Source organism: Sus scrofa, chromosome 7 (assembly GCF_054392235.1).
Source record: "Sus scrofa isolate SSC_HxYL_T2T_F1_AM1 chromosome 7, Sscrofa_HxYL_maternal_Yorkshire_Landrace_v2.0, whole genome shotgun sequence".
NCBI lineage: Eukaryota > Metazoa > Chordata > Mammalia > Artiodactyla > Suidae > Sus > Sus scrofa.
In genome coordinates, this window is record NC_139389.1 from 24,849,041 (window position 1) to 24,870,203 (window position 21,163).

Consider the following 21,163-nt stretch of genomic DNA (forward strand, 5'->3'; position numbering starts at 1 on the left):
TCCCACCTTTTGATAACTGGGTTTTTCTGCTCGTATTGGATCCCTGTTTAAATTCTCTCCCCAGTAGGAAAATTTAAACTCTGAATATATAACCATGTAATAATATTAATATTTAAATATTTATTACATACATAATATTTGATATACATTGAACGGAACTGGAATGATACATGCCAAGCTCATAATAGTAGTTGTCTCTGGGTTGGTTTTTGGGTCAGAGAGTGATAGTTAAAGGACACTGGTTTTTCTCTGTGATATTTTATGTGCTAGAAAATGCTGGAAATAAATATGACAAAAGTAATAGTTGATGATTCTGAGTGGTGGAAATGTAGGTTTTCTTTGGGTGTGTAATGTTTTAAGTATCTGAAATATCATTTGTTGTATTTGGACTTATTAACAGAGAATTAAAGTAGAGTTGTCTGTTAAAATATCAGTTCAAGTTAAAATTCACTGCGATGGTAATAGTAGATGGTAATATGTATGGAGTAATTATGTACTAAGCACTGTGGAAAATGTTTATGTCTTTTCCTTGTGGAATTCGTACAACAATCAGGACCAAGGACACATAAAGACTGTTTTCTGGTACCTGTCTTAAACAGAAAGCAAAACACCCAATTGCTCTCTTAAAATCACAATTTTTAAAATGATATCACTTATACGTGCAATCTTAAATATAGCACAAATGAACGTAGCAACAAAACCGAAACAGACTCAGAGACTTGGAGAACAGACTTGTGGTTGCCAAGGGGGAAGGGGAGGGAGTGGGATGGACTAGGAGTTTGGAGTTAGTAGATGCAAACTATTACATTTAGAATGGATAAGCAGTGAGGTCCTACTGTAGAGCTCAGGGAACTATACTGTTTCTTGTGACAGAACATGATGGGAAGATAATATGAGAAAAAGAATGTATTTATATAAGTATGGCTGGGTTGCTTTGCTTTATAGCAGAAATTGGTTCAACATTGTAAGCCAACTCCACTTATTAAAAAAATGTAATCTTATTATAATTTCCAAACCCAGATTTTCTTGCTATAGATGGCATATATTCACTAGAAACAATGTAATGATTTAAAAATGTTTATGAATTCATAACCTCATCAGATATTTTTACAGTAACATGTCAGTTCTTGGATATAGTCTTATTTTATTTTTTTATATATTATGGTAAATCCCTTGACAAGACATCACGGGAAATTATTCATAAAAATGTTTTGGAACACATTTTTTCCCCTACTGTACAGCATAGTGACCCAGTTACACAAACATGTACACATTCGTTTTTCTCACATTGTCATGCTCTGTCATAAGTGACTAGACCTAGTTCTCAGTGCTTAACAGCAGGATCTCATTGCTAATTTACTCCAAAGCAATAGTGTGCCTCTTAACACCATGTTCCCAATCCATCCCACTCCCTCCCCCTCCCCTAGGCAACCACAAGTCTATTCTCGAAATCCTTGATTTTCTTTTCTGTGGAAAGGTTCATTTGTGCTGTATATTAGATTCCAGATATCAGTGATGTCATATGGTATTTGTCTTTCTCTTTCTGACTTACTTCATTCAGGATGAGTGTCTCTAGTTCCATCCACGTGGTTGCAAATGGCCTTATTTTGTTCTTTTTTATAGCCAAGTAGTATTCTGTTGTGTATCTATACCACAGCAGTACCAGATGCATCTGCAACCTATGGCTCAGCTTCTGGAAATTCTGGGTCCTTATGCTGAGTGAGGCCAGGGATCAAACCTGGATCCTCATAGAGACATTGGGTCCTTAACCCACTGAGCCACAACGGGAACTCCAGATGATCTTTTTTTTTTGAAATTAAAAATTAGATATGGGTTGGAGTTCCCGTCATGGCTAAATTGGTTAACAAATCTGACTAGGAACCATGAGGTTGCAGGTTCAATACCTGGCCTTGCTCAGTGGGTTAAGGATCCCGCATTGCCGTGAGCTGTGGTGTAGGTTGCAGATGTGGCTCAGATCCCGCGTTGCTGTGGCTCTGGTGTAGACCGGTGGCTACAGCTCCGATTTGACCCCTAGCCTGGGAACCTCCATATGCCACCGGAGCAGCCCAAGAATGGCAAAAAGACAAAAAAAAAATTAGATATAGGTCACAATTGGTTCTTCTTTGGAAGAACATGCCATTTTCCATTAATAGTTTGCTTAGATTTTGATTGTACCAGAATGCATGTCAGAAAAGTTCAAATGATTCTTGTTTTTCTTACCTGGTAATGTCTTCACTAAACAACACTGTTGATTTCTCATCATATTAATTCATTATCAAGTAACAATAAAATCCTTTCTTTGCTTAAAAATATAACTAATTTTTTGATGAAGTTTTAGGTTGAGTATGAGTCCTAGAACTAAGTTTATTTTTGTAACTAAGGTACTTTTACCTTTTAATGATATAGATTCTGAGCATCAGAGAGCTACTTATGTTCGCTGAAGTAATCAGTTGCTTTCCATTCTAGAAATATCAATTGTTTCTTTCTCATAATGATTCTTGCACTGTTTCAGAAGGCATTCCTGGCTGTTTCCATCATGAGCCAAATGTTTACATGTTGTGGTTCGTTATTATATTACTAATTTTCTCTTACTGATTCAGAAGGTTCATGCTTATGCTCTTTAAAAGAAATGTTAAGAAACTTATGCACATATTTTGCCCACCTATTTAATTTATTTTAATATTTAAGAATACATTTTAAGGTTTTTAGGTAAATATTCAAACCCTGTATACTTTTTTTCTTAAGCACGACCCACAATGAGTTTTTAAGGAAGCCGTAGCATCTCCATAAGTTGAGGCTGATTGTCTCATGAGACTCCTGGTTGGCCTAAGGTTTATTTATTTATTTTTTCTTTTATTTATTTATTCATTTATTTATTGAATTTATTACATTTATTGTTGTACAATGATCATCACTATCCAATTTTATAGGATTTCCATCCTGTGACCCCAGTGCATCCTCCCACCCCCCGAACTGTCTCCTTTGGAAACCATACGTTTTTCAAAGTCTGCGAGTCAGTATCTGCTCTGCAAAGAAGTTCATTGTGTCCTTTTTTCAGATTCCACATGTCAGTGAAAGCATTTGATGTTGGTGTCTGATTGTCTGACTGACTTCACTTAGCATGATAATTTCTAGGTCCGTCCATGTTGCTAAAAATGCCAGTATTTCGTTCCTTAATGGCCGAGTAATATTCCATTGTGTATATGTACCACATCTTCTGGATCCACTCCTCTGTTGAGGGGCATTTAGGTTGTTTCCATGTCTTGGCTATTGACAATAGTGCTGCAATGAAAATCAGAGTACACTAGTCTGCGAGTCATGGTTTTATCTGGATAGATGCCCAGTGGTCTAAGGTTTAGAGTGTCTCACTTGGAATGCCCAGTGGCAGTATGCTGCCCTCTTAGACATGGCCAATCTAACAGAAAGTGGTGGAATATTTCTTAAGTGACACTGTCATAGGAAATACACTGATGAATAGTTGCCGTGGTGACTAGCTTGAACGAATGGGTTTATATTATTACTTTATTCACTTCTTAACTCCATCAGAATTTTAGTATGTGCCACCAGAATAGAACTCTTTTTAATACATTTCAACAAACAGTGCCCTTATGGGTGCATTATTAGCCATGTGTCACCTTTGTCTAAGAGCATTAGAAAGAACATGAGAAACAGGACACAGGACAAGAAGACCCTGTGCCATGATCTGGGGAAGTATGAGACAAGAATGATTTGTCAGAGAAACTCCTATATACCTACTCACTTGTTAAAGAATGTCATTTGATGTCTGCGAACTATCACTTGGAAGTGAAAACGCTCCTCACCAGGTTGCCCCAGGCACCCTTTACATCCTTGTTCCTCAGAGTGTAGATGAAAGGGTTGAGTGTAGGAGTCACCACTCCATAGAAGAGAGCCATGAACTTGGGCTGGTCCCTAGAGATGGAGGAAGGGGGCTGAAGGTACATGCTAATGCCTGGACCATAAAAGAAGAAAACTACAATGAGATGGGAGGAACATGTGCCAAAGGCTTTTTTTCTTCCCTCTGAAGATTTAATCTTAAATACAGCATGTCCAATAGAAGCATAGGAAGCAAGAATGAAGCATAGTGGCACAGCTAACATGAAAATGCAAACCACAGAGAGTGTGAGCTCATTGGCACCCTTCTCACCACAGGCTGCCTTTATCAGAACGGGAACCTCACATACCAAGTGATCCAGTGTGTTGTGACCACAGAGTGGTAAGTGTAATGTGACAGTGGCCTCTGAGACAGCGTAGGTCATTCCACCCAGCCACACAGTGGCCACCAGTAGGATACAGGTGCACCGATTCATGATGAGGGTGTAGTGCAGAGGCTTGCAGATGGCCACGTAGCGATCGAAAGACATAATAGCCAAAAGCAGACATTCTGTGCCTCCCATTATGTGGAAGAAATAAAGCTGAACGGCACAGCCCAGATAGCTGATTGTCTTCTTCGATCGTCCCAGGTGAAACAGCATCTGAGGGACAATGCTTGTGGTGTAGCACATGTCCAGAAAGGAGAGGTTGGTGAGGAAGAAATACATGGGGCTGTGCAGACGGGAGTCTAAGGTGGACACCAGAATGATGGCTATGTTTCCCACCATGGCCATGGGGTATGTTAGAAGCAGAATAATGAACAGAGGAAGCTCCAGCCAGGGACGATCCGCAAAGCCAAGTAGAACTCTTCTGGATGGCTTTTGTTAATTCGTTCCATTATCTGCAGTTTGCTTCCCCTGTATCGGAGCAGTGGCAGGAAAGATAGAAAGATTTTGAGAAATGACAAACACAGTTGTATATATTGGGAGTATATGCACACAATTAAGCATCCATTCATAGAAGATTGGGTGCAGTCACTTGGGTGGGTGGGGGAGGATAATTAAAAGATGTGACACCAGGGGAGTTAATTTCTCCTCATGACCCTACAGCATAAAGACAGCTACCTTAAGCAAGTAACCAAAACTTTCTGAAACGGAATCTACTATTCTGTGTGATAAAGGTGACAATGAGCATGTCCTTGGGCTCTGATAAGGATTGAATGCCAAGCAGAAGTGACTGTGTTTCCGATGCTCCAAAGTAATGCTCTTTCATCCCTTGGTTTGCAGAAATACCAGCTAAGTTTATTGGTTCCTACCTTCAGGTGCCCGATGAAGTAGATGTGGCTGGGTCTTAGGAATCAGATAGGTCTTTTTCAGGATCCCTGCTGCAAGGCCTTACTGAAATGTTAAGAAGAGTGAAAGGGTGGAGTTAGCTCTAGCACAAGGAGGAGGTGGAGAGAACCTAGCCCTAGCCCTTAGTTATCATCTAGATAGGCTTGTCCAGATGCAGGTTGAATTATTACATCATCCCCATGGGGACTAAGAAGGCTTTTACAGTTTAAATCCATCTTGGTCATTTAGAATTGAGCAAGAAACTTAAACCCTTAGATGACAGCTTGCTGAAGTATAAACTGAGAGAATTTAGCTATAAATATGTTTCCCCCAACTCAAACATTTGTTGTTGGATGTCCCTTTTCTTGCATAACTACTTTGTTGAAACCAGGTCATTGATTGTTCATGTCAGAATTTATTATCTATCTTGTAGGAATTTTTCTTTATCCCGGGGGCTTATCTTGTTTTTAGGTAAGGCCTTGGCCTGTTATCAACAGCTTACTTACTTATATGTAGCTACAAATATGACATTTATGTCCAGGGAACTGGAACAGGAGGAAAGTATTTCCACTGAGGACCAGAGAGTCATTGGTTAGAGGCAGCAGATTACATTTGTAGGCTGGCAAAGCACAGTTTTCACATACTCTGTTTCTCTGAGTCCTCAAGGCCATCATGTGAGGTGTCACATCGAACTCCCCTGGGCTAAGATATTACTTTGATTCCAAAAGAACCCTAGGTCTGTTGTGCACAGTGAGATAATATAATAATAATTACAACTAATCCTTAATGAGCCCTGTGTGCCAAACACAACAGTAAACCTTTCAGACCCATGAATCATCTAGTACCTATCCCCAAACCTTATGACAAAGGAAATGTTAGTATCTGAATTGTAAGATACTGTTCATCATTCATCCCAGTTGTCTGCTAATGACTAGGGAGGTTCTAAAGATCAAAAAGCCATGAATCCCTTAAATGAGGTATTGAGATGGTGAGACTATAAATCCAGTTTTCAAGGTTCCATAGATGTATAGCTAAGCTCTAAAATTCTATGCTCGAACTCTGCTCTTTTCCATGTCATTCTCCTGGTATTTTATTACTTTCAATTCTCTGATATCATGATATTTTGTCCAATTTTTCATCTACTCCCAGTGATTTTCCTTCCCTACATAGGGGACTATTTATCTGTGCATATTTTTTATGGCTTTGGCATTGCCCAAATTGTGCAGCCATTCCCAGGTCAGAGGTCAAACCTGAGCCACAGCAGAGACCTAAGCCACAGCAGTGACAATGCTCAATGATGGGTCTTTATCCAAAAGGCAGCCAGGGAACTCTGTTTGAATATTTAAAGTCCCTTGTCTCTCCAGCTCCACTAACATTTTCATTCTAGTGTATCTTTTTTTTTTTTTTTTTTTTTGCCACACCCATGGCAAGTGGAACTTCCCAGGACAGGGATTCAACCCATACTGCAGTTTTGGCTTTGCCACATCTGCAGCAGTGTGGGATCCTGAAGCTGCTGTGCCAAAAGGGAACTTCTCTAGTGTATCTTTTTGTACATCATTTCTCATCACACAGCATTTTATTTATATTGACAGGGACTTTTAAGTTATGTGTAGGAAAATATTATAGAAGAAAGGAGAGGTTTTTCTCTGACTTCAAAATGTCTGGAGAAATCAGGTGGATGGGTCAACCCATCAGATTTCTACTGCATATTTTAAAAGTTCACATGATTGGATGAAGGCTACACATTTCCTTTAGGTATTTAATACCTTTCAGGAATAGTGTTTGTTCAAATTTACATGCCTTTAAGATGGGTTTAAGTGATAGCCTGATAGAATCTGATTACAAAAAAATTCTAGTTGCTCTCTATAGGCACCAAACTAGTTCCAAAAAGTTTAGAAAGACTCTCTGCCAGCAATGAAATGCTTTCTTAATTCCCAGTATATATTTGTTACTATGATATACACACATTCCAACCTTCCCTAAAAATGGATAGTTTTTAAAATGGGTCTTTTGACTTACCTTATGTTGATAACTATAGTTTAAGCAGCAAAAGGAATTATGAAGGAACACAGCTGAATTTTTCCAACTTTCAGAGAAAGACAGAGAACCCTAGAGTACACAGATGAATATTTATGAATAATCTTTGGAAGTGTGTTTTCCATTTCATAAAATGCTGCCCCAAAGAAAAAAAAACCCAGATTAGGAAGACAATCGTAGATAATATCCAGAGTGCTTTGCAGACGTGCAATTTATTTTATTCCTGAGACTCTTGGGCATTATTTTCAAACAGCCCATTTATGCTTATCCCAGATGAGTCAGCAGGCAAACTTCCTTGGGACAGAGTTCTCCATGGAAATGCTTCTGATGTACAGTTAATTACCTCCTGAATATGGGTTGGTAGCAAGTCTCCTTTCTTGTTAATTTGGTTTAGAATAAACTCATTTGATTTCTGAGAAAACTGGAAACTACTTTTATTATTTAATTCATTTATTTCTCTTTTTAATGTTTCTTTTACTGTCATGATTTTTTAAAGTGAAGCGTAATTGACATGCAACAATACATTATTTTCAGGTGTACAATGTCATGATTTGACATTCCTATACCCTGCAAAGTGGTAACAGTAAATTTAGCCACCATCGGTCACTATACAAAGTTAAAATTTTCTGTTTTTTTCCTTTTTTATTTAAAATTTTTATTTTTTATAATGATTGCTATTTTTTCCACTAGGGCTGATTCACAGTGTTCTGTCACTTTTCTTCTGCACAGCAAGGTGACTCAGTCACACATACATGTATCCATTCTTTTTTCTCACATTATCATGCTTCATCACAAGTGCCCAGACATAGTCCCCAGTGCTATACAGCAGGATCCCATTGCTTATCCATTCCAAAGGCTATCGTTTGCATCTATTAACCCCCAATTCCCAGTCCCTCCTACTCCCTCCCTGTCCCCCCCCCCCCGGCAACCACAAGTCTGTTCTCCAAGTCCATGATATTCTTTTCCGTGGAAAAGTTCATTTGTGCCGTATGTTAGATTCCAGACAATACATCATATGGTATTTGTCTTTCTCTTTGTGACTTAACTTCACTTGGTATGAGAGTCTCTAGTTCCATCCATGTTGCTGCAAATGGCCTCATTTTGTTCTTTTTTATGGCTGAGTAGTAGTCCGTTGTGTATCTATACCACATCTTCCTAATCCAATCATCTGTCAATGGACATTTGGGTTGTTTCCATGTCTTGGCTATTGTGACTAGTGCTGCAATGAACATGCAGGGCATGTGTCTTTTTCAAGGAAAGTTTGTCCAGGTCTATGCCCAAGAGTGGGACTGCGGGGTCATATGATAGTAGTATGTATAGTTTTCTAAAGGTACCTCCATACCGTTCTCCATAGTGGTTGTACCAGCTTACATTTCTTGCCAACAGTGCAGGAGGGTTCTCTTTTTCTCCACACCCTGTCCAGCATTTGCTATTTGTGGACTTATTGATGATGGCCATTCTGACAGGTGTGAGGTGATATCTCATAGTAGTTTTGATTTGCACTTCTCACATAATCAGTGATGTTGAGCATGTTTTCATGTGCCTGTTGGCCATCTGTATATCTTCTTTGGAGAAATGTGTATTTAGGTCTTTTGCCCATTTTTCCATTGGGTTGTTGGCTTTTTTGCTGTTGAGTTGTATAAGTTGTTTGTACATTTTGGAGATTAAGCCCTTGTCAGTTGCGTCATTTGACACTATTTTCTCCCATTCTGTAAGTTGCCTTTTTTTTATGGTTTCCTTTGCTGTGCAAAAGCTTGTCATTTTGATTAGGTTCCATTGGTTTATTTTGGCTTTTATTTCTGATGCTTTGGGAGACTGTCCTGAGAAAACATTTGGAAGGTTGATATCAGAGAATGTTTTGTGTATGTTCTCTTCTAGGAGTTAGTTGATGGTGTCTTGTCTTATATTTAAGTCTTCAAGCCATTTTGGGTGTATTTTTGTGCGTGGTGTGAGGGTGTGTTCCAGTTTGGCCGATTTGCCTGCAGCTGTCCAGGTTTCCCAGCAATGCTTGCTGAAAAGGCTGTCTTGTTCCCATTTTATCTTCTTGCCTCCTTTGTCAAGGATTAATTGACCGTAGGTGTCTGGGTTTATTTCTGGGTTCTCTATTCTGCTCCATTGGTCTGCCTGTCTGTTGTGGTACCAGTACCACACTGTCTTGATGACTGTGGCTTGTAATGTTGCCTGAAGTCTGGGAGAGCGATGCCTCCTGCTTGGTTTTTTTTCCTCAGGATTGCTTGGGCAATTCTGGGTCTTCTGTGGTTCCATATAAATGTTTGGATAGTTTGTTCTAGTTCTGTGGAAATGTCAGGGGTAATTTGATAGGGATTGCATTGAACCTGTCGATTGCTCTGGGTAGTATGGCCATTCTTACAATATTAGTTTTTCCAACTCAGGAGCATGGACTATCTATTTCTTTGACTCCTCTTTAATTGCCTTGATTAATGTTTCATAGTTCTCAGGAGGTAAGCTTTTGCCTCGTTGGTCAGGTTTCTTCCCAGGTATTTGATTTTTTGGGGTGCAATTTTAAAAGGTATTGTATTTAATACACATTGTGACCTACACCACAGCTCATGGCAACGCCGGATCCTCAACCCACTAAGCGAGGCTAGGGATCGAACCTGCAACCTCATGGTTCCTCGTCGGATTTGTTAACCACTGAGCCATGACGGGAACTCCCATGATCTTTTTAAAATGTTATTGGATTGGGTTGGCTAAGATTTGGTTGAGAATTTTGGAGTCTATAGTCATCAAAGATATTGGCCCCTAGTTTCTTTTTTGGTATCTTTGTCTCGTTTTGGAATTAAGATGATTGAGGTGTCATAGAATGTGTTTGGGAGTGTTCCTTCTTCTTCAACATTTTGGAAAAGCTTAAGGAGGATGGGTATAAGTTCCTCTTTGTATGTTTGGTAGAATTCGCCTGTGAAGCCATCTGGTCCTGGACTTTTATCTGTAGGGAGTGTGTTTTACGACATATTCAATTTCCTTTCTAGTGATGGCTTTGTTCACTTGATCTGTTTCTTCTTGATTCAGTTTTGGCAGCCTGTAAGTCTTGAGAAAGTTGTCCATTTCTTCTAGGTTGTCAAATTTGTTGGCATTCAATTGTTTGGAGTCTTCTCTTAGGGTTTTTTGTATTTCTGCCGTATCCGTTGTGATGTCTCCTTTTTCATTTCTTATTTTGTTTATTTGGGTTTTTTCTCTCCTTCTCTTGGTGAGTCTGGTCAGAGGTTTGTCAATTTTGTTTACCTTTTCAAAGTACAGCTCTTGGTTTTATTGATTTTTTTAAATTTAAAAAAAAATCTCTATTTCACTGATTTCCTCTCTGATCTTTATGATTTCCTTTCTTCTGATGACTAGGTTTCTTTCGTTCTTCTTTTTCTCATTCATTTAGGTAATGGGTGAAGTTGTTAATTTGAGATTTTTCTTTTTGAGGAAGGCCTGTATTGCTATGAATTTCCTTCTGAGCACTGCTGTTGCAGCATCCCATCGATTTTGAGTGGTTGTGTCTTCATTATCATTTATCTCAGTGTATTTTCTAATTTCTTCTTGATTTCCTCCTTGACCCATTGGTTTTTTAGTTGCATGTTGTTTAGTCTCCACATAGTTAGTTTTTTCTCTTTTCTTTTCATGTGCTTGATGTGTGCTTTCATGCCATTGTGGTCAGAGAAGATACTTGAAATAATTTCTGTACTCTTAAATTTGTCGAGGTTAGCTTTGTGCCCCAGTATGTGGTCCCTCCTTGAGAATGTTCCATGTGCACTTGAGAAGAATGTATATTGTGATTTTTTTGGATGTAATGTCCTGAAAATGTCAATTAGGTCTAATTTTTCTGTTGTGTCATTTAGGATCTCTGTCGCCTTATTGATTTTCTGTCTAGAGGATCTGTCCATTGGTGTGGGTGGAGTGTTAATGTCTCCTACAAATACTGTATTCCCATCGACTTCTCCTCTTTGTCTACTAGTATTTGTTGTAGGTATCTGGGTGCTCCTATATTAGGGGCATCTATATTGATGATTGTAATATCCTCTTCTTGAATGGATCCTTTTCCCATTAAGTAGTGTCCTTCTTTGTCTTTCTTCATGGCCTTCGTTTTAAAGTCTATTTTGTCTGACACGAGGATTGCAACTGCTGCTTTCCTGTCTTGTCCATTGGCATGAAAAATCTTTTCCCATCCTCTCACTTTCAGTCTCTCTGTGTCCTTTGCCCTAAGGTGAGTCTCTTGTAGACAGCAGATTGAAGGTTTTGCTTTTGTATCCAATCTGCCACCCTGTGTGTTTGGATGGGAGCATTAAGTCCACTGACATTTAAGGTAATTATTGATAGATATATATTTGTTGCCATTTTAATCCTTGTTTTCCAGTTGATTCTATGTTTCTCCTTTCTTCCTTTCTTTTTTTGGTTGGATGATTTCTGCTTATTTTTTGCCCGAGTACTTTTCTTTTTAGTTTTTGTGAATGTGATGTTTGGTTTTGATTTGTGGCTGCCCTATTTTTAAAGTATGTTAACCCCTTCCCGCATCTGTTTGCTTTAGCCTGATAGTCATATAGGCTCAAACACATTGTGAAAAAAAAATCTATTTTTTCTTACTTTCCTTCCCCACATTCTATGATTGTGTAGTCCTGTTTTCTTTTTTTTAACATCTTCGTATATATCTTTTTGCTGTTCCTTGTGTTTATCAGTGCTTTTACAGTAGCTTTTTTGTGTTGTTTTGGTTTTTAGAACTATGTGCAGGCTTATTCAGGTGACTGCTTTCCAATTGTGGTTTCCTCTATCCTAGGTTTCCTCCCAGGTTCGGCTCCTCAGCCTGTGGTTTTTGGCTCCCCGTCCTGTGGTGCACCACTCCCTAGCCCTTCAGGCTGTCTCCACCCACCCAACCCTAGTCATCTCCCTCGAACTGAACTCTGGAGCCTGAGTCTCAGTGACCAGCCTCCGCCCGAGCGTCTCGGGCTGTGCCATCTGGGGCACTGGTGCAGATGGTCTGTGTGGCTCTCACTCTGTTTTGCCCTCCTTAGTCCAGTTGCTCTGCTTTTCTCAGAGACTTTGAAGTTCCTCGGCTCTGCTGATCTCCCTGTCAATAAGGTGGCCTCCCAGGGTGTGGGTTCCTTTTTTCTTCCACAGCTACCTCTCAGGAGTGCTATTCCTGTCCTGATTCCTTCTGTCTCTCTCTCTCTCCTCCTGCTTTTTTCTACCCAGTTATGTGGAGGGTTTCTTGCCCTTTTTGGAGGTTTAAGTTTTTCTGCCAGCATTCAATAGATGGTCTTTGTGAACTGTTCTACATGTAGATACGTTTTTTTGATGTGTTTTTCGGCGAAGGTGAGTGCAATGTCTTACCCCTTCGACATCTTTATCCTTCTCTAGAATCTCTGGACATTTAAATTAATTCTTCCAGTTCATGAGTGTAGAATATACTTGCATTTATTTGTGTGTTCTTCAGTTTCTTTCTTCAGTGTCTTTTATTTATTTTATTTTTTCAGGCCACACCAGCAGCACATGGAGGTTCCTAGGCTAGGGATCGAGTTGAAGCTGTACCCGCTGGCGTATGCCCCAGCCACACCAATGCCAAATCTGAGCAGCATCTGTGACCTACATCACAGGTCATGGCAATGCAGGATCCTTAATCCATGGGAGCGAGGCCAGGGATTGAACCTGCATCCTCGTGGATACTAGTCAGATTTGTTTCTGCTGAGCCAAAATGGGAACTCCTCATCAGTATTTTACAGTTTTCAGTGAACTTGTTTTTCACCTCCTTGCTTAAATGTATTTCTAAGTATTTTATTCTTTTAGATGCAATGGTATATGGGGTTACTTTCTTAATTGCTCTTTCTAGTAGTTGTTGGACCACAATTTTAAATAGAGTTAAGTTAGACCAAAGCTAGTTTGAAGGTTGTGGAGAATTTCATGTGAATTTCTTGAATATCTTACATTGTTCATTTGTAGAATTCTCAAATAAGGTATAATATTTCTGGGCTTAAACAATAAATAAGGGGACACAAAAATGAGTTGAAGAGAGAAGAAAGAACCATAAGTGGTCTTTCCAGTGAGGAAGAATAAAATGACAGTAAAAATCCTTAAAATATTTAATAATTTCCTAATATCAAGACTAAGAGCCCATCTTTTCTCTCTCTCACACACACACAAACACGTAACATCCCACATAATAGTAGTCTGATTTGTATACCAACATTAAGATTTAAAAGTTATCCAGGAGTTCCCGTCGTGGCGCAGTGGTTAACGAATCCGACTAGGAACCATGAGGTTGCGGGTTCGGTCCCTGCCCTTGCTCAGTGGGTTAACGATCCGGCGTTGCCGTGAGCTGTGGTGTAGGTTGCAGACGCGGCTCGGATCCCGCGTTGCTGTGGCTCTGGCATAGGCTGGCAGCTACAGCTCCGATTACACCCCTAGCCTGGAAACCTCCATATGCCGTGGGAGCGGCCCAAGAAATGGCAAAAAGACAAAAAAATAAAAAAAAAAAAAAAAAAAAAAAAAAAGTTATCCACATAATCCATGAGTACATTACTTTGAAAAGCAAGTTCAAATGTACTGAATAACATGTACAAATAGTTACATCTCCCTTTAAACAGCCTCTACCCATGGCCCATAATCTCACTGTCCTTTCTGTAAAGGAAACCACTAGTATCATGTGGGTGTGTATTGTTTCACTTTACAAGTGTGATGGGTATATTTCATTCTCTTTCATCCCTCACCCAGATCCACTCTTTATCCCACTATGCATGTTGTACTCTATGCTCTACTCAAGAGTCTGAACCAAAAGGAGTCCTTGATATATAGCTTCCATTATAGTCAATGGGGGTCACCAGTTGAGGATTAGAGAAAGGGAGAAAACAGCTAGTTTGGTTTATTTTCCCTTGGCTCCCTCTCAGCTGGGACACATGAGATGGCCTATATTGCTCAAGCAAAAGTCATAGCTCTTGGAGATAGCTGTGTATTACGGTTTCTTTTTTTCTGGTTTCCAGTACCACTTCCCCACTTTGTTGCTTCAGGCCTTGGGTGTGTGACAGACGTCCACTGTGGCTAGTTCCAGGGTAGTACATGTACAGTACACATATAGATGCCCCTTGTTGGGGTTCTAAATCCTTCTCATGCCTTTGTTGATACTTCCTTTTTTCAACTTCCCTCATTTTCTCAGGTGGAGCGTGCCAACTATTTTATGCTGGGATTATAGCTGATATAACTTTCCATTTACAGACAGACCAAGATCATTCCATGCTTCACAACCTTTTTTTTTTTTTTTTTTTTTTTTGGTCTTTATATGGATGTTCCCAGGCTAGGGGTTAAATTGAAGCTATAGCTGCTGGCCTATGCCACAGTGACAGCAACGCCAAACCTGACCCATGTCTGTGACCCACACCACAGCTCACAGCAGTGCCGGATCCTTAACCCACTGAGTGAGGCCAGGGATTGAACTCGCAACCCCATGGTTCCTAGTCAGATTCGTTTTGGCTGCACCATAATGGGAGCTCCCATGCTCCAGAACTTTTGAAATCACCATTTCTCCTGCCTCAAATGCTCTTGGAGTTCCCATCGTGGCTCGGTGGTGAATGAATCTGACTAGGAACCATGAGGTTGTGGGTTCCATCCCTGCCCTTGCTCAGTGGGTTAAGGAACCAGCATTGCTGTGCACTGTGGTGTAGGTCCCAGACGCGGCTCAGATCCGCATTGCTGTGTCTCTGGTGTAGGCTGGTGGCTACAGCTCTGATTGGACCCCTAGCCTGGGAACCTCCATATGCCACGGGAGCGGCCGAAGAAATGGCAAAAAGGCAAATACATAAATAAATAAATAAATAAAAAATAAAAAGCTCTTTCCCTGATTTCATCTTGGCCAGCTCCTTCCTGTCTTTCAGTTTTGAGCTTAAAGATCCCTTCTAAGAACGGATACCCAAAATGAATTTACTTCCCAGTTTCTCTATAGCATAATCTTTTAAGTTTCATCAAAAGAGTATTTTCTAAGTTATTTTACTTTCCAATTCTCTCTCTGAAAGATGTAAATTTTATGACAATAGTAGCTCAAAAATTCTAGTGAAATTATTATTATATACATGATTTTTATAGACATACATGCACACACATTTTCGATGGCACAGAAATTGTCAAATCAATAATTTAAAAAAGATACATATTTTTACAAATCTCTGATATGCTTTTGCTGCCTTCTATATGTTTTGGTATGTTTTGTTTCTGTTTTTATTATTCCCAAATTAGTTGGTGATTTCCCTTGTAATTTCTTCTGAGATATTTATTATTTGGAAGTGCATTGTCTAATTTCTCTGTACTCATGTTTCTCAACATTTTTGTTATCCATTGTATCTCATTCTGTTTTGTTTAGAGGACATACTTTCAGTCATTTTACCTTTTTTGGGGGGGCTGCACCTATGGCATATGGGAGTACCCAGTCTAGGGATAGAATTGAAGCTGCAGCTGCCAGGCCTACCCAACCTACAGCACAGCTCACAGCAACACCGGATCCTTAACCCACTGCTCATCCTCATGGATAGTAGTCAGGTTTGTTACCACTGAGCTACTGTGGGAACTCCACTTTCAGTCATTTTAAATTTATTGTAACTTGTTTCATGGCCTGACCAATGATCGATTCTGTAGAATATTCCATATGCAATGACAAATATGTATATTCTGCTTTTGTTGGGTGAAGTGTTCTGTAGATGTCTGTTAGTTTTATTTTGTTTATATTGTTCACATCTCTCTTTCCTTGCTGATAGTCTGTCTAATTGTTCTATCCATTGTTTTAAGTGGGGCATTGAGGTTCAACAGTTATTGTGGAGTTATCTATTTCTCCAGTTAGTTCTGTTACTTTTCATGGTATGTATTTTGGCAGTCTTTTATTAGATGCCATATCTATCCATATCTTCTGGATGGATAGATCAAATTTAACATTATAAATTTTTTTTGACTGTAATAACAATTCTTGTCTTTATGTCTATATTTTCTGATATCCACAAAACTGTTAGTGCTCTCTTTTTTTGCTTTATTTATTAATTTTTTTGAAGTACAGATGTCTCAGAATATTATAGAAGTTTCAGGTGTACAGCATAGTGATTCACTACTTTTATAGCTTATATGCTATTAAAATTGTTGCAAGATAATGGCTATAATTCTCTGTGTTAGACAATAAAACCTGGGTTTCTTATCTATTTTATAGGTAGTAGTTTGTATCTATCAATCTCATACCCCTATCTTGCCCCTCCCCTCTTCCCTCTTTTCACTGGGAACCACTAGTTTGTTCTCTGCATTTGTGAATCTGTTTTTGTTTTCTTAAATACGTTCATTTTTTTTATTTTTTAGATTCCATATATAAATGATAGCGTGGAGTGTTTGTAAATATGTCACATCAATATGTCTTCTTTATCTCCTTTATCCATTCAAGTGTTGATGCACACTAAGTGGGCACCCATATCTCGGCTATTGTTAATAATGCTGCTCTGAACATTAGGGTGCCTGTATCTTTTCAAATTCATGTCTTTGTTTTCTTTAGGTATCTACCCAGAAATGGAATTGCTGGATCATGTGGTCGTTCTATTTTTGGTTTTTTGAGAAATCTCCGTAATGTTTTCCATAATGGCTGCACCAATTTACATTTCTACCAAGAAAGGACAAGGGTTTCCTTTTCTCCATATCCTCACCAATATGTGTTATTTGTGTGGTTTTTGATTATTAACATTCTAGTAGATATGAGGTGATATCTCATTGTAGTTTTGTTTTACATTTATCTAATAATTAGTGATGTTGAACATCTTTCGATGTGCCTGATAGCCATGTATATGTCTTCTTTGGAACAATGTCTTTTCGGATCTTCCACCCATTTCTGGATTGTTTGTTTTTTTTGATATTGAGTTGTATGAGCTTTTTATATATTTTGGCTCTTAGCCCCTTATCCATCGTATCATATAGGCTTGAGTATTGTCTTCTATTCAGTAGGTGGTCTTTTTTTGTAGATCATTTTCTTTGCTATGCAAAAGCTTTTAAGGTTAATTAGTCCTATTTGTGTGTTTTTGCTTTTATTCCTTTTGCCTTAGCATGTGGATCCAAAACGAATTGCTATGATTTATGTCATTAGAATGTTCTGCCTATGTTCTCTTCTAGAGTCTTATGGTTTCAGGTCTTACGTTAAGGTCTTTAATCTATTTGGAGTTTGTTTTTGTATAGGATGTGGAGAAATGTTTTAATCTTATTATTTTACATGCAATTGTCCAGTTTTGGATCTTTTGAAGACTATAAAACTTATCAAAATTAGTAAGGGAAACAAAAAGGATTGTGCTGTAAAATTGTTATTAACTTTCTTTTTTTCTTTGTTGCTGTTAGGGCCACACTTGTGGCATATGGAATTTCCTAGGCTAGGAATCGAATCGGAGTCCCAGCTGCTGGCTTATGCCACAGCCACAGCACTGGGCTATCTTAGCTGTGTCTGTGACTCACCCCACAGCCCATGGCAATGCTGGATCCTTAACCCATCGAGTGAGGCCAAGGATCGAACCTCCATCCTCATGGACACCAGTGGGGTTCGTTACTGCTGAGCCACGACTGGAACTCCCAACTTGCTTTAATTTTTAAAAATCATTCATTTTTCTTGATTAATCAACATATTTATAAATAATAATCTCTAATGCATGCAGATAATTCCTGCCTATTTCTGTAGCATAATTGTTAATTAGTTATTTTTTGCATGTTCAGATTATTTTTATCCTTTATTAATGGCACATAGATCTAAATACAAACCACAATGTATTAAGTTTCGGTCTTCAGTGAATCAGACAGCTTTTGCTGAAATGGGCATATCTGGCAAAACACACAGCTTGGTCATTAGTAACCATCACTACTATCCCCTGGCTGTAGAATTATCACATCTTCTTTTTCTTTTCCAGCTTTATTGAGATGAAATCGACAAATAAAATTGTGAAGACTTAAGGTGTATAATGTGATGATACATATATCAAATATATATCCCTCGATGTATGTATCCACTGTGAGATGACCACCACGATCGAGTTAAGTTCATTGCTCACATGGTATCTTTTGTGTATGTGTGTGGTCAGAAGAGTTAAGATCCGTTCTGTTAGCAAACTTCAAGTACATAATTCAGTGTTATTAACTACTGTCACCATGCTGTATGTTAGATCCCCAGAACTCATTCATCCTATGCTGTAGGTTGTCACAGTAGCTGTCACAGTTCTCCATTCCTTGTCCTATACCCACTGCTATGTGGGTAGCTGAGAATCTCTCATAGATCACAGCACCTCCCTGAGAACGAAACGTTCAAAGCCAAGGTAATGTTCCTATAGATGCCTCAAGCCACTAGACTGTGTTATAACGATGTCCATTTATCTTAAGAGCAAGTTTTCGGATGATTTCCAAATGTATTTGGTCAGGATTCATCTGTACCTATGTAAATCTGTACCTGAAAATGTTTAAAATTATTTATATTATTTAGTGTTAGTTCAGTTTTCTTCTTCCATCCTTGAATTTAAATAGGAGTTCTCCTTCTTTTGAAAAACATTTTCACCATGAGGAATCTTGGTGAAAATTTCCCCTAATTTTCTTTTAATAGTCTGCAACAGATATTTCTGATGTGTTTTTTTTGGTGCCCAAACCTGGGATGAACCAGGGACCTTTTGGATTACTTTTAAATTCTTAATAATTTTCTTTTTTTTGGATGTTTACATATTTTTATAGTACACACAACTCAAAAAGGAACTATTTAACTCTATGTCGTGTACCAATAATTAAGATTGAAGAATTTTGAAACCTTTTTATGGAAGGAATTAATGCACATTACAGAGCTAATAGGGCATAAAGAGCCATGTGAGACACACATATGTGGAAGCAGTAACCCAGTGACCACCGCAGAAGTCATACAGACCCCTCAGGGGCTAGAAAATACTGAAGAGTTTAGAGTGAGAACTTGTTAGGCTTCTGAGATATAATCTGGCAATTTGTGCTTTTAGCCTATACTTTAGCCTAAATGGGAACACTTTGGGAAACCTGTCTAGTGTTGGACTCATCTATTAAAATTCTTTGGTAGCCAACTTCCTTCCAGAATTTGGTAATGAGAACTTGAACTGTGAGTACAGAGGTATCTCCAAAATAACATTCACTGTTATTCAAGAAGGTTCTTACAAAAGAGATTGACAAGTACAGTTCTTCCTTTCTTTCTTCTTTCCCTCCTTCCTTCCTTCATTCCTTCTGTCCTTCTTTCCTTCCTCCCTCCCTCTTTCTCCCTTCCTTCCTTCCTTCCTTCCTTCCTTCCTCCCTCCCTCCCTCCCTCCCTCCCTCTCTCCCTCTCTCCTTCTCTCTTTCTCTCTTTCTTTCTTTCTTTCTTTCTTTCTTTCTTTCTTTCTTTCTTTCTCTCTCTCTCTATCTCTCTCTCTCTCTCTCTCTCTCATTCCTCTTAGGCTGACTCTACATCTTTTTCAAAGAGCAATTTTTGTGGTCCTCTGGTATCTACCTATGAGCCAATACTTTTTTCTTGCCTAGAGTTCTCCTAAGGGCTGCCTTGACTTCCTTGTTCCGTAAACTGTAGATGATGGGGTTGAGCATGGATGTCACCACGGTATAGAAGAGGGCTAGGAGTTTATCTATTCCTGGCGAATGGCTAGCCTTGGGTCTCAAGTAGGTGACAGATCCTGAGCCATAGAAGAGTGTTACTACAAGTAAGTGGGAAGAACAGATGGAAAGAGCTTTTTGGCGACCCTCAGGTGAGGGCATGCTGAGCACGGCAGCTAGAATTCTGCCATAAGAAGCAATGATGAGTAAAAATGGGCTGGAAATGCAAAGGATGGCCACAGCAAAGACTGCAGCCTCATTATGGGAGGTATCCCCACAGGCAAGTGCCAGGATAGGGGGGAGGTCACAGAAGAAGTGGTCTATTTCACAGGGGCCACAGAAGTCCAGGGAGAAAATATACTTGGTCTGGCCCAAGCCTACCATGCATCCCACTCCCCAAGAAACCATTGCCAAATGGACACACACTCCACGACTCATTCGTGTTGCATAGTGAAGTGGGGAGCATATGGCCATATAGCGGTCAAAAGCCATGGCGGCCAAAAGACAGCACTCACTGATACCAAAAAATGCGAAGAAAAACATCTGTGTAGCACACCTCTCCCGAGAGATTCCTCGGGCCTCGCTCACAAGGCTCTGCAGCATCTTGGGTGTGACAGAGCACGTGTAGCCAATCTCCAAGAGAGACAGGTTGGCCAGGAAGAAGTACATGGGGGTGTGGAGGACCGGGTTGGTCCAGATGGCAGTGGCTATGAGAGCATTGCCCGTCAGTGATGCTAAGAACATGAGCAGGATGAGGGTAAACAAAAGGAAACACTGTTCAGTGACCTCGGAGAATCTGGCAAAGGCAAAGCGTTTCACAGACATGCTGTTGTCCTGCCACAAGGAACAATTGAAGGTCATGCCTGAAAAAAAGAAGGCAAGGTCATCATCAAGAGTCTTTCACATAGAAATCTGAATCTTTCTCTTACTCTTAACAAGCTCTCATGAGTCAGAGAGATAGATTTCTGCTATTCTAAAATTCAAAGTTTGGAAGTTACCCTCATCTTGAAACCAAATCCTATTCCATGTTCACTCTCCTAGTTGATTTGTTATAAATAATCTAGTCAGCAGGCATGAAATGGAAAAAAGTTTAGTAAAATTTTCTCATCTCTTCATTTTACCAGTTGTCAAATACTACCAAATAAAGGTCCTCCCATACCTACCTATTTCTTTCCTTTTCTTTAGCCACTGACTTGCTTTCTTTACTCATTTATTCACAAGTATTTATTGAGCTGAGCATATTTTCAAAGTATTTTTCAGTTTCTGTTGTAGGTCTTGGATTCAACAAAGAAGGAAGAAAAAACAGAAATAAACGGACTGGTTCAGAATTCTGTTAAATATGAAATAACAAACATTATATGATTACAGTGATCCTTAGCGTCTATGACTGCTGA

General features: G+C 39.2%; 1 protein-coding gene and 1 pseudogene across 1 annotated transcript; both read right to left on the reverse strand.

Moving 5' to 3' along the window:
* Window positions 1-3,794: 3,794 nt before the first annotated feature.
* On the reverse strand, window positions 3,795-4,729 carry LOC110257988 (olfactory receptor 2B11-like; annotated as a pseudogene).
* Window positions 4,730-19,667: 14,938 nt separating this feature from the next.
* LOC146401397 (olfactory receptor 10C1-like) lies at window positions 19,668-20,630 on the reverse strand. The gene has a single exon (XM_084970368.1). The coding sequence runs from the start codon at window positions 20,628-20,630 to the stop codon at window positions 19,668-19,670; it is 963 nt and encodes a 320-aa protein (XP_084826494.1).
* Between the last annotated feature and the right edge of the window lie 533 nt (window positions 20,631-21,163).